Source organism: Rhinatrema bivittatum, chromosome 16 (assembly GCF_901001135.1).
Source record: "Rhinatrema bivittatum chromosome 16, aRhiBiv1.1, whole genome shotgun sequence".
Classification (NCBI taxonomy): domain Eukaryota; kingdom Metazoa; phylum Chordata; class Amphibia; order Gymnophiona; family Rhinatrematidae; genus Rhinatrema; species Rhinatrema bivittatum.
In genome coordinates, this window is record NC_042630.1 from 7,394,282 (window position 1) to 7,408,313 (window position 14,032).

General features: G+C 50.8%; 1 protein-coding gene across 5 annotated transcripts; it reads right to left on the bottom strand.

Moving 5' to 3' along the window:
- Nucleotides 1–1,649: 1,649 nt before the first annotated feature.
- Nucleotides 1,650–12,437, bottom strand: REM2 (RRAD and GEM like GTPase 2). Of its 5 annotated transcripts, XM_029580297.1 has the most exons (6): nucleotides 11,565–12,437; nucleotides 11,284–11,355; nucleotides 7,195–7,559; nucleotides 6,434–6,507; nucleotides 3,976–4,183; nucleotides 1,650–3,102 (listed from the first exon to the last, which is right to left on the bottom strand). In XM_029580297.1, the coding sequence occupies exons 1-6, from the start codon at nucleotides 11,783–11,785 to the stop codon at nucleotides 2,804–2,806; spliced, it is 1,239 nt and encodes a 412-aa protein (XP_029436157.1). In that variant the 5' UTR covers nucleotides 11,786–12,437; the 3' UTR covers nucleotides 1,650–2,803. The 5 variants fall into 5 exon arrangements, with proteins under 5 accessions (XP_029436157.1, XP_029436158.1, XP_029436160.1 ...); XM_029580298.1 differs by lacking the exon at nucleotides 11,284–11,355 and having other exon boundaries at nucleotides 11,565–12,412; XM_029580300.1 differs by lacking the exon at nucleotides 11,565–12,437 and having other exon boundaries at nucleotides 11,221–11,532.
- Between the last annotated feature and the right edge of the window lie 1,595 nt (nucleotides 12,438–14,032).

Genomic DNA, 14,032 nt, shown 5'->3' on the forward strand with positions numbered 1-14,032 from the left:
TAGGGGTGTATGTAAGAGAGGGCAGGGCTGTGTGAGTATGTAAGAGAGGGCAGGGCTGTGAGTGGATGTGAGAGGGTATATATATGGGTGTATGTAAGAGAGGGCAGTGTTTGTGTGTGTGTAAGAGAGAGGGCAGGGCTGTGAGTGGATGTGAGGGTATATGGGTGTATGTAAGAGAGGGCAGGGCTGTGAGTGGATGTGAGAGGGTAGGGCTGTGAGTGGATGTGAGAGGGTATATATGGGTGTATGTAAGAGAAGGCAGGGCTGTGTGAGTATGTGAGAGAGACCATGTCTGTATGAGAGAGAGGGTGGGGCTGTGTGTGGATGTGAGAGATGGGGTATATATGTGTGTAAGAGAGGGGCAGGGCTGTGAGTGGATGTGAGAGGGTATATATGGGTGTATGTAAGAGAGGGCAGGGCTGAGTGTGGATGTGAGAGGGTATATATGGGTATATGTAAGAGAGGGCAGGGCTGTGAGTAGATGAGAGAGACCATGTCTGTATGAGAGAGAGCGTGTGTGTGTGTGAGGGCGGGGCTGTGTGTAGATGTTGATTTGATCTGTATCAAGAAAATCGGTATATAAAATCCATAAATAAATAAATAAATAAATGTGAGAGATGGGGTGTATATGGGTGTATGTAAGAGAGGGCAGGGCTGTGAGTATGTGAGAGAGATGATGTCTGTATGAGAGAGAGAGAGAGTGTGTGTGAGGGTGGGGCTGTGTGTGGATGTGAGAGATGGGGTATATATGTGTGTATGTAAGAGAGGGCAGGGCTGTGAGTATGTGAGAGAGACCATGTCTGTATGAGAGAGAGAGCATGTGTGTGGATGTGTATGTGAGAGAAAGAGGGCAGGGCTGTGTGTGAGATGATTGTGCCTCTTTGCTTAGATCAGACCCCTGCAGTTTTTCCTACAGAGGAACATAGGTAACTGAGGGCTTTTAGCTCCATGGGTGGGCCAGAATGTGCCCTGATTCAGGCTGCTTGGCCAATGCGCCTCAGTCCTGTCCTGCAGCCCCTAGCAGTAACCAGAGGAACCCAGCTCTGCTCGCTGGTAGCCCCTCTTAGTTTCTCCTTGCGTTGATGTGGGAGGGGAAGCAGAGCAGCATATGTTCCCAAGTTATCCGTCTGTGACTGTGTACGGCGGGAAACTCATTAGCCCCCCACGCAACTGGTAAATAGGCGGCGATGTGTGGACAAGGGTGCGGTGGTTTAAGAATAGGATGGCTGGCACGAGAAGTGTCGAGCAGGGTAGGGCTCTGGACCCGGGGGAGCAGTGCTGCGGTGCAGGTGCCCTGCTTGCTGCTTGCTTCAGGGAGGCTGTGTAGGTGCAGTAGAGCTGAGGGTGACAGCTGCAACCCCCAGCCTGTCGTCTACACTGCCAAGGCAGAGAGCGAGGCTTGGTACATGACTCTCACACTTCCCAATTCCTCTCCTTGATGATTGTTGGGGGTTCAAAATGTTAGCATTTGGCAAGAAGTTGCAGACTGCTGAAAGCCAGGGTGGGGGAGAGTTTTTTTGTTGTTGGGGGCAGGACGGGACAGATTGGTCCTGAGAGGGAGAAACAGGGAATGACGGTCTGGGATTAGCACCTGGGTGTTGCTGTCTACAGTGTTTGTCCTGTTAGATTCAGTAACGTCTGCACGCAGCTCAGCATAGAAAATATTTTATTAAAGTGTCTGGATTCAGTTTACACCTTTTTTTTTTTTTTTACACTTATTTACAGCTTCCCTTTTTTGCCCTCTGCTTATAATCACAGAAGAGGACACTCGCCCTCTGTCCTCCCTAGGTTTGGCAGAAGCGGTTAAAAACACATCACTGTAATGTGGTAGCAGTAGTGATGTCACGATGGCTGCTGGTAGCTCACAGCAGTGATGTCATAATTCACAGTAGTGATGTCACGATGGCTGCTCATAGTTCACAGCAGTGATGTCATAGTTCACAGTAGTGACGTCATGAGGACTGCTCGCAATGCGCAGCCGTGATTCCATGGTAGCAATGCACGGTAGTGATAGCACGATGGCTGCTGCTAATTCACAGCAATGATCACGCCCTATGCACAAGTCCTCCACGAACTCCAAAGGAGGTGATGGGGGGTGGGTTATCTTGGTAAACAGTGTCTGCTCCTAAAGCAATTACTGCTGGCCCTCTGTTTACAGCCAATGGTCAGGATTTGGGGAGGGGGTTGCATTGCAACTGTATATTGCCCCTTTCACGAAGAGGGGAAAGCCAAACGGTGTTCCCCTCCCAAGGTGCAAGGAGATGGTGGCAAGAAACTGAAAGAAAGAAAAAAACAAAACTTGAAATCCACCCCCTCCTTTTTTTTTTTCTTCTTCAATGTTCCAAAAGTTGAGCTCCTCTCAAAAGCTTGGTGAGGATTATATACCAATAAAGAGGAGATGGAGGAAAAAAAGAAGAGTGGGTTTTGTAAAACTACCCGAAATCAGGCTTCCTGCCCCACTGCAAGACAATCTGTACATTTACCTTAAGTTACAGAAGAAAAAAAAAATAAACTGCATGCATTGCTCTCTCTTTCCCCTTACAGAAGAAACTCTGCTCATTGAGCTCCTAATGAATGAATAAAACACTGCCCGGAGCCCTGCTTCCCTATCCCTCCCTGAGACCTGCAGGCGCACATTACAGATGAGGCGGGTGCAAGGGAAATAAAATTATAGAGACACAGCTCAGCACAAAAGAGGTGCTCCCCTCCCCTCCGAGACCCCCGTATCCATGCACACTCCAGAGCGGCTCTCCTCCAGGCTATGCCCGGTGCCCTCGCTGGGCACCCTGCACCCACCCGCCCTTCACAGCACCGACAGGTCATGGCAGGACTTGGAGCGCTGCTTGAAGAACTTGCTGTTCTTGGCCACCAGGCCGTGCAGGAAGCGCCGGGCCCTCTTGGTGATGCTCTCGCGCCGGCTGTCGCGGGCCGGGGGGCCCCCTCCCCTCCTGCCGCCCTGCTCGCTGCCCTTCTCCCGTCTGTCCCGCCGCCGCAGGCGGATCTGGCGCACCACGCCCTCGAAGAGTTCCCGCGTGTTGTGGTGCAGCGCGGCGGAGGTCTCCACGTATTTGCAGTTCAGCATCACGGCCACACCTCTACCCTCTGGAAAAAGAAAGTGAGAAAAATTGGCAGCCACACGCAGATATAAGCATAGGGGGCAGATCCTTCTCATGGAGCTCGGGGGCATTCACTGCTGAATTAGTGGGACCTGGCTCACACCTGCATGTACCACATTTGGCTGAAAGCTGACATCTCGATCCGAATTGCAGTTAGAAAATCTGAGGCACAGGGTGATCAAGCGATTTATCCTTGGGTCACATAGAGAATGAGTGACAGAGGGATTAGAACTGCGGCCCAGGGAAATAAAATGACTTTCCCTGGGCTCACGCACGGTCATGATTAGAACTGAGGCTCAGCCGTTGGCGAGGGGAAAGTTTTTATAATTTCAGTGGCTGCAGTCATTCAGCCCAATCTAGCCCCAGGAGAGGGGGTGCTTCCTCTGCTGTAGAGTATAGGAGCCTGTGCTCCTGGCCAGAGTTGGGCCTCCACCGGTGGAGCAAGCTGTGCAAATTGTTTGAGGACATGGTTAGATTTCTAGTAACAGAGCATTGTATGGAGGGTGTGCGCTCCTGCAAGAACAGAGGGGGCAGCCACCACGTACAGGACTGGAGTCCTCTTGCTGGAGCAGTGCATACGCAGACTCCTACAGAGTGCAATTTGGTGGAGCAGTGCATAGAGGTTTCTCCAGGCTGGGAGTGGCAGCGGGGAAGTATAGAAATAGGGTGCCATTGCTAGAGCAGGGTGTGGAGAAGCTTCTCCAAGACTAGGTCGGGCCTTCCACTCCTTGTATGGTGACCTCTACAGGGCTCTCTCTCACTAGTGAAGCAGTAATGCAGCCTCCCCCATTGTTGGAACACTATATAGCAGTCCCAACAAGGCTGGGTTCCCTGTGCTAAATATCCACAAGCCTTTTACCTTCCAATGAGACCTCCCGGGAGCGCACCAGGTCACTCTTGTTGCCTACAAGAATGATGGGAAGGTCCTCGTTGGGGCGTGCGGTCCGGAGCCGAAGCAGCAGCTCTGTGACCTTGCTGAAGCTCCCACGGTCTGTCACTGAGAAGATAATGAGGTATGCATTGCCCATCTGTAGGCAGTTCTCCTGCATCCAGCCGCAGGAATCAGTCTTGAGGGATGCAGATTGATAGAAAAATCAAGAGGAATGACTCAGTCATGCATGTGTTATCCATAAAAGCGCTGGGATAGTATAAAACTTAGAAATTACTGATAGATAAATTCCTCTAGGCCCTGCCAGTCTCTATCCCTTTTCCTTCCCTGCTGCTGCAGTGCACATCTTACTATAGGGATGTGCTTTCGTTTCATACGTTTCAATTAGATGTGCATTCGTTTCATACTTGTATAGGAATCGTATGAAACGAATGCACATCCCTATCTTACTAGGTTACCTCCAATTTTACCCTTCTCTGGAATTACAGAAAGATAGGAGGGAGGTCAGGGGTGGACACCTCTGATCCTAGACAGTAACAAACCGGTCTGTTTTTCAGGATATCCATACTGAATATTCATCAGATAGAGGCAGTGCATGCAGATCCTGGAAACCAGGCCTGTTTCTAGCTCTTGAGCAGTGGCGTTGGCTACCCCAGCTCTGGGCGACCTCCTGAGGTCCATTCCCAGCCCGCTTTTCTTTGACCATGCATTTTTTGTTCCACCAGCAGGGCCAATTCTTCCATTAGGAGAGCTAGGCGGTTGCCCAGAATGCCAAAATTTGAGGCAAAATTTCACAAGCCTCCGCAAATTTGAAAAACAAACGGTTGGTGCGCCTTTGAATACTGTCCTGTCCTACATTTGTTGTTTCTCTCTGGACCATTTATCCTGGAGCACCAACTCTGCTCCACCATAGCCCAGCAGTTCCCCCCACAGCACTAAATGCCAGAGGCAGGAGTGTTTTCGGGTGCTCCCGCCACCGTCTTTCAGTTGGGGCTCCCACATGACCAGCCTGTCTCTCATGGGTTTGTGGCCATTGTCGGACCTGTAGGGGAGCCTTGCTACTCTTGCCTTCGCTGGTCTGCTCTTTGGCGCCATGGCCCTGCTGCAGCCATGACGGGAGCTGACAGCAATGCTCCTGCTGCTTCTCTCCTCTACCTTGTTGTGGCTTGGACCCCACCACGCACACACAAGAAAGAATAGTAGGGCCACTTGAAACTACCTCGCTCTCTAGCTCCCCAGGAACCTCTCGCCTACATTGGTCACCAAGTGAGGGGTGCACCAAAAACGTGGTGGTGGCATGGAGCTCACTGCCTTAGATGATGGGTGTTGTAGGAAGGGTGCAGCAGTAAGTTGCTGGTTGGGTGAGGGGGTGGAGTTAGGATATTGAGAGTGAGTGGAGGTGGTGGGGCGGGGCAAGGTGCTGGTCACTGCGGAAAGCGAGCAAAGGCCAGGGCGATGCTGGTGCGGGATGAGAGAGGATGATGGAGGAGGATGCTGTGTTGGGGGTGAGGGAAGAGCTTTGCCAGAGCTGAAGGTTGGGCTGGGGTACCTAAGACCTTTGCACAGCAGACAGCTTACAGGCTGTGCAAGCTGCGTTTCAAGCTCTCCTGCCACTTTACCTTCTTATGGTTGCGTGCTAGCTCCCTGTCCCCAAGGAAAGAAGCAACATGATGTCCTTAAATGCGAGCACAGGACATCCTCGTGCCAAGGAATGGCAGCAGATGGCTGCTACAGTCTGCCCAGGCAGTTGCTCTCCGAGCTTGTTTCAGCAATAAAATTATGAATATATATAAATTTATTGTGTAGCTCTGCGAGTGCGAGAGCTTGTTCCCATTTGAAATCTTGCTGCACCAATACATTGACTGAGTTCTTTTTCTCTACACACACACACACACCCCCCCGCCACTGCCATCATATCTTCTTACATCTTCTGTCTCTAAGCAGCCTGACAGCTTTCATCGGCGCGCCGGGAACGCTATCCAAAGAGATGAGGCTGTTCCTGCTCATCAAATCGACTCGAGATCTCGGGGCTGTCTTTGCATTTTTCCTTCTCTATCTCTAATCTCTTACTCTAACCATGTCTCCATTTCAGTTTCTTTGCTAGTAAATGCTTCCTTTTTTCTACTGTTTCGGTCATGGAAGTGCAGAACAAAGAGTTGTGGCTTCATTTATTTTAGCTTACACGCTGCTTGCTCTAATGCAGACATCACGTGTAAGGGAGGAAGTGGCCAGCGGCCCCCCCTTGAGCATGGCACCCTGTGCCGCTGCACAGCTCGCATACCACAAAAGCCGGCCCAGGGGATGTGGAACTTTTTTTTTTTACTAAAGAAGGAAGAGGATTTCAGGTAATGTCTGCATATAGCTTTTGAACTCCTTAATACTTGCTTTCCTTTAACCTCAAACTTGCACCAAATATTTTACCCCTTACCTGTTCCCAAACATCATACACCATAAGCGTTGCCTCCTCGCCATCCACGACAATCTTTCTCTCATAAGCATCCTCTGGGGAAAAAAGAAAAAAAAAAAAAAAAAGGCAGTGGAACAAAGAGATTGAAATGATAGCAGTCCTAGGTTATCTCTGTCCATCTTGAAGAGACTGTGAGCTCCGAGGAGTTCAGACTGTGGATGACAGAGCTTACTAGAGGTCAACACAAATTATAGCTGTGTTCAGCTGATGAAACTTTACTGCGAAATACGGCCTGCAGCTCCTACCTGTGCACCTTGCCTGAACAACACAGCTTACCACCCACTTGGGTTCTGCAAAGTGACAATGACATGGAAAGGTCAGGATGTGTTTGTGCTCATACTGCCGGGCCGTTTAGGGGGGGATGTGGTCAGCCAATTACTCTTCTACAATCAGCTGCACAAAGAACACACCCTCAGCTTTGTATTCCATTGTCCCTCTGCAGTAACTCAGAAACAAAAGAGAAAAAAAAACCAGGGGGGGTGAGGATTCAAGCAGTAATTTGAGCAGCAGCATCTATAGGCCCAACCCTGAAGGAATTGGTTTCACCCAGGAAATGGATAGGATCAGAAAGAGTATCTCCTGCTGACTTCATGTTCAAGAGGCAGCAAACTGCGCTCTCTCTCCCCCCCAAGGCACAGGCCCCACACTCTCTCGCTCCCTCTTAGCACTTAAGGACATGGAGATAACATTACATCTACGCCTCTAAGCAATCTTCTGAGTACCTGAGTCTCCTAGGTTTTGTGGGAAGCTGCCTTCCAGGCCCCCAAAGATCTCTGCCAGCGCCGTCTTCCCCACACCGCTGTCCCCCAGCAGTATCACCTTGATGAGTCCCCCAAGGTCCCCCACACCGCCCGGGGCGCTCTCGGAGGAGATGATGGAGTCCGAGGAGCCGGAGTGGATGCTGCTTGCCCCGCGGGCCCTCGCGGGCCACTCCAGCTCGTCCACGGCCTGGCCCCGTAGCAGCTGGTGCTTGTAAGGGACGGGCATGCTGCCACGCCGGTGGGAGTCTGCGGAGAGGGGGAGGCTGCCTCGGTGCGGCTGAGGCAGCCCCCCCAGCTTCTCTCTCTTGTTCAGCGTCATAGCAAGCCTGGGATATCCACGGAAGAAATGAAAGAAAAAAAAAAATGCCAATTACTTAAAATATTAAACATCCTGACCCTTTTATTCCATTACCGTTATGCAGTCACTGTATATGTTAGGGAGTAGCCACTGCTATTAATTGCATCAGTGGCTTGGGATCTTCTTAGTGTTTGGGTACTTGCCAGGTTCGGCCTCTGTTGGAAACAGGATGCTGGGCTCGATGGACCCTTGGTCTGACCCAGCATGGCGAATTCTTATGTTCCGATGTAACGGGACGCGTACATAAATTCCACGTTTGAGTTTATGATGTTAGTGCAGAGAGAAGCTACCAGAGGAGTGCAGGGTCTGCATGAGACGTCCTACAAGGTAAGACCCAAGGACCTAAATATGTACCCCCCTAGGGAAAGAGAGGAGAGGGGGGGGATTATGATAGAGACATTCATGTACCTCGAGGCTCCTAAGCTGCTGTTCCAATGACTGGAAACTGCATATTAAAAGGGATTTTGCAGATCTAAGACGGCAGCAGCTCTTTCTCCAAAATTTTCCTTGCGACATTACTTTCCTATCTGCTGCAAGAGGAAGAGGAAAAGGTAAAACCCTGGCACCTTCCCATCAGAATTTGTGGTCTGGGCCCCATCAGTCCTAACCTCGGCTTCTTCCCCTGCGGCGCCGGAGTCTGATCTTCCCTCGTTCTCGGGGGAAGGGCAACCATACCGCGCCCCCCCCCCCCCCCCCCCCCCCCGACGGCCCATGCGGAACGTCCCCGGTTCCGGGCGGCGGCACGGGTGGGATGACGCCGGCCTTGCGGTGCCGAAGGATCTCGCGGACTGCTCTGTGCGTAGGAAGCGACACGACTGGCGGCGGCTGGGGCGACGGAGGCTGGCGTCGGATTCTGCGGAGGCCGTGCAGCGAATTCCCGGAGAACCCGGGAGCGGGCATCTCCCCGACTGAGTTGGTTAATCCTTTTCCTCTTGGACTGAAGAGCACTGCGAGATGGAGGGTAAAGGTAAGGCCTCCTGGTGATTGGAGAATTAGGGAAGGCCGAATCCCTTACGGGAAACCGTTTGTGGGACAGATTCAGGATTTACCTCCGTGAAATTCCCGGGAATAAAGCTGAGCATCGATGGATTAGACGCTTCTTTTAGGGAAATATAGAGAGAATCTCGTTTGAAGTAAGACCTGAGGTTTTTCGTTTTCCTAGGTTCCTTTGCTTTCACCTGTGGCGGATTTTTTTTTTTTTTTTGCCAGTATTTAAAGACGAGCGATGCCGGTCGAATCTTTATCTCCTGCGTGTAAGATCTGTTATTTGCCTCCGTTCCAGAGGGCAGAAGGTTGAAAGGTTGACCAGTACTGATTTCTCTTCACTTCTTTGGTGATCGGGTGTCCTCTTTTACACAAGTTTGTTTGTGAACTTTGCCCTGAGAATCTGCTGATGAATTAGCATTTTGCTTGGTTTTTTGTTTTTTTTAAATCTAAAGATAAAACTCTTTTTACAGTAGTAAAATTAGAGATGTTCCAGATTTGTCCAGAGAGGCTGGGGAAAGGAGACAGGCCTTCCTTTAATTTAGACCAAAGATAGGGCAAACCGGTACTTCTGTTTATTTAAGATACTCCTGTAAATACCTTATTTGCTATCCAGGCCTGAGATATGAGTTTCTGGAACCTTCTCTGCTGTCTCTGTTCCTTTCTGATAAGCCGGGAAGTGACTTGAATAGTGATGGTTTCCACATTTTGCCTGGCTACTTCAAGGTGTAATAAAACTCTTTCAGCCTTTTCCCTAAATCCACACCCCCTTTTTCGTGGACTGTTAGGAGTATCTATTTGATGGTATGTATTTATTTTACTATTGAGCTGTTTGCGATGTAGTAGGTTTACTGCTCAATAAATAAAATATATAGTTATGAATAATGCATGAGGGGAAAAGAAAGCCGTAGCACAAGAGGTCACGCCATAGGGCTCCAAGGATGGGGCGAACTCGGGAGCAGCATCTGAAAAGTCTTCCTAGAAAGGGAGGCTGGGTGCAATGGGAGCAGCCTCTCCCCAGGTTGGGCGTAGGAGGCAGAGCCACAGGGAGCCCGGGACAGGCGCAGGGGGATCCCAGGTCGCGGAGAAGCCAAGAGAAAGCCAGGGATCACGCTGGGGGCCCGCAACATCGCACCCCCCCCCCCCCCTTTTACAGATATCTGACTTCGTGCCCCGGGGACCGTGTCCACTGTCTCATGGGTCCTATTGCACTTTAAGCCTCGACCCACCTCCCTCACCCCAACCTCTGAGGACCGAGCCACAGAAATGACACGGGAAAAGGATAAAGTCGTGGAATGCAAGAGCCTGGCTTTCAAAAAAACAAAAAGAGAATGAAGGCTTTGATCATCATTTCGGGGAAACCCGAGGGCAAGCTTTCAGCTTTGGGCCTCTGTCTTTTCCCCAACTTCAAATTCCAGGGATGGGTCCGATCAGCCATCGGAGGCTGGGCCAGAAAGGTGGAGTCCCTCACCTGACAGGCTAAAGCTGCCACTTCTTCAGACTCTGTTCATCCAGAGACAAGTTGGAATCGATTTCTTTTAAGATTGTCAGTGGTTAATATCCCCCTCCATCTCCTATGTAAGGTGGAATTATCTCTCTCTCTCCATGCAAATCCCCCCTCCCATCCCTAGGGTTAGGGGTATCAGATGAGTGGCGTTACCAGGACAATAAATTGCACACATACCTCTCCCCTTCTCCCTCACCTGCAGCTGGCAGCCCCTGCATTTTGCAGGCGTGTTCTCCAGCCTATGGATATCCCCCTTTTATATACACTCTTCCTTCACTCTCTCTTATCTATCACCCCTTATAGACACACACACTCTCTCTAGTATCTTTCAGCATATCAGCCAAGCATTAATAACCGCCGTTCTATATACATCCCCCGCAATATCTTTCAGTATATCAGTCACGTCTTAGTGTACTCCATTTATAGCTACACTATCTGTAATATCTTTCACCTTTCATATTCACACACTCTGCAATCTTTCAAGCATTATATCCACAATATCTTTCAGTATATCAGCCAAGCATTAATATCCCCATTATATAGACAATCCCTTCAGTACTTCTCAGTATACCAGTCAAGCATTAATGCCACTTATAGTTATATATACTGTATATATATTCCCTATCAATATATCACACCTGGATTTTATTTAAAAAGATTTATCCAGTCATATCCACAGTTCAAAACAGGGTACAAGTAATTACTTTCACCCCTGATCTACTCTTTGCAGTATCTCTCAGTATATCACCCCTGCACTAATATCACACATTATATAACTTCTCTCAATATATCACCCCTGCATTATCACCCATTACATAACTTCTCCTTGCAGTATAATCACCATTTTATAATTTCTCTGTAGTGTCTCGCAATATATCATGCCTGCATTAATATCACCTGTTATATAACTTTTTCCTGCAGTATTTCTTAGCATATCACCTCTGCACTAATATCACACATTATATAACTTCCTCCTGCAATATCTCTCAATATATCACCCATGTACTAATATCACCTGTTATATAACCTCCACCTGTAGCATCTCTAACTATATTGCTCCTACTTTTATATCCCCTACATTGGTATCACTTGTTATAAACACACCCCTTGTCTCTGATACTCCTATATTAACAATCACCTGTTATATAAACACTCCTTGCTGGGTCTCTCAGCATTAATATCACTCATGCATTAATATCACCTGCTATATGTACACACTCCTGGAAAACTGCTCTTGGTGATTTTCAAGTCTTCTTTCAACCCAACAGTGTAACTATGAGGAAAAAAGACAGAGAGAGACAGGGACAGAATGTGGATGGATGGAGGTGTAGTGGTAGCAGAGAAATGCCTTGGCCAGGTAAGCGGAACAGATCCCCTGGCTGGGAAGACATATTGGAGGCAGCAGAATGGCACTTTGGGTGGCTCCTGTACAGGGTCGTTCTGCTTGGGAGAGTCTGGGTGTCAGCCGCTGCCATCACTCACCTGGCTCGGGGGGCGGTGGGGGGGTGAGGCCGGCAGCTCAGCTCTCCTCTCCCTCTCTCGCTGGCTGGGGGAGGGAGGGCAGTCTCTTGCCTCTCTCTCGGTCTCTTTTCTGGAAGGTCGCAGATGCAGCCCGAGCTCGGTCCCTCTGCCTCTCTGCAGATCCCTTCGCATGCCGACAATCCCCCACAGTCGTTAGGGCCTGCCCACCCCCCCCCCCCCATTTAAAGAGAAGGGGGCGGGGCGTTTGGCTTTCTCGCTGCTGACGTCACATATGCTAAATAGGTGCTGATGTCATTGGGATTCCCCCTCCGCGCTGGGCTGGGCAGGGCGCGTTGAGCCTGCAGCGCAGGCCCCTGCGCGCAGCCATTTGGGCGAGCGGGGGGTCGAGGCGATTGCCCTGGTGCTGGACGCTAGGAGGAGCCGGGGCGGGGCAGATCCATCCCTTCCTGCCTCGGGGGTGCGGGGACTTTTTCTCCAAAGCCCGTGGGATCCCGGCTGTAGCAGCAACAAACGTTTTCTTGGCCACCCACCCCTTTCCCTTGTTTGAAATGCGCTGCCCGGCTCCGGGGAGCGACCCCTGGGCTGCAGGCGCGCTCTCTGTCTGCCTCTCCCCCCTCGTGATTTTCTCTTATCATCGATCCAAAGCTGAACTTGGGACAAGTTTTGGAAGGGGTGGCCCAAACGGAGGTCCCTCGCTGCGCAACTTGGCTCTAGCTGCTCTTTTTCAGGTCGCAGTGGGAAGAGAGAAATCTCTGAAAGGTAAAGAAAGTCCAGATATCCCAGTGCCTGCTGATCTGTGCCGGACAGGGGGTGGAGGGCACGGACTCACGCCCTCCAGATCTGGCCTTTTACAGAGCTCCCTCCTTACTCTTATTTTGTAGCCTCCACAGCACTTCCAGGTCGCTTGAGAGGAGGCATCCTGGGTGCCTGGTAAGGCTGGGGGGGGGGGGGGGGGGGTAGGGTAATATAAGTGCATGCTGTTTTACAACACCCCCCCCCCCTGCTGAGCTGTGTGTGCAAAGCTTGTAGTGCACGCCCGGCTTGCAACTGCGCATTCTCAAACGTGCACGGGCAGAAACAGCGCCACTTATTCAACACTGCCCCTGCCACCTCGAGTCAGGCCGACATACAACGTCCCCGAGTCTGAGTCTGGGGGTGAGGAGTTTGCTGTTTCCCATACAATCTACTCACACATGGGGTGGGGGGCGAGGGATGCACTGAATGGGAGCAGGGCACAGCTGGAGGGGCCTCATGAACAGCTGGACAGCAGGAGGCAAGCAGGGAGCTGCTGACGGCACTCACCGAGAAGAAAGGGCAAGTATCCAATTAGCAGAAAAGGGCATTAATGAGCGGCTTTGGAGCAAAACAGCAGTGCAAGTGCCAGGAGGGAGTCTTGGTCTAAAGAAAAGGAAAGCTGAAGAGCCACTAACCCTGGACTTAAGGGGCAGATGCACACGCAGGGCCCATGCAACATTGGCACGCGGTAAACGGGCACCAGCAGGCCCAATGCAAAAGGCTGCCTGCCGCGGTATAGAGGCGGCGCTAGGGGAAATCGCGCCCCCTAGCGCCTCCTCGGCAGCGGGCACCCGGTTAGGAAAATGTAATGAGCGGCCCTTTTCCCGCCTCGTGCACAGCCAGGGGAATCAGACGCTCGTTAACTGGGCCTCCCTTTTCCTAACCTGACTGCAGGCGCGCTTTCTTTTTTACATTTTTTTGGGGGGGGACGTCTGTAAGTTTTTAGTTCCTCTAACTTAATAGCGCCACGATATTAAGTTGGAGGAAGGGCAGAAAGAGGTCTTTTCTGCTTTTCTGTACACTTTCAGGGCGCCTCCAAGATTTATGCCAGCACAGGGCAGGCGTTAATTTTGGCAAGTAAAAATGTGCGTTGGGCCCTCCCCCTTTTTTGGCATGGGGGGGGGGGATAGATAAGTCTCATGACCGTGCATTTGCATGGGATGAGCGCTATTCCCTCTGCGCACGATTGGACGCACTAACCCCCATTTTGCATCAGCGGTTATGCACGTGCGTCCAACCGCGGGTTGAGCCGTGCACTGCGGCCAGCACACGGCATCGCATCGGCCCGAAAGACCTCCACGAAGACCGAAACAGAAAGAGGCAGAGAGAGAGGAGGAGCAAGACACAAAAGTCAGGATGAAAAGAGGCCGCCTGAGGTGTATTTTCTCATGCAAGATACTCTCTCCCTGCTCTAAGGGGACCGATGCAGCAGACCGTGCTCTCACCGTGCAAGCGGCCACCTGCCCTGGGCGCCCGATGCAATATTTTAAATGAGAAGCAGCATTAAAAAAGGGTGCGCTAAAGGAGAACACGGAATAGTTTATTGCAAAGCGTGCTCCCAAACCATTTTTCATCTCGCTTCTTTTTTTTGCTATAATTCACTTCAGCAACCTCAGCAAAATATCGGGTGCCCCTTGCTCTGGGCGTCTAAATGGTGCAGCCGTAAGAAAAGT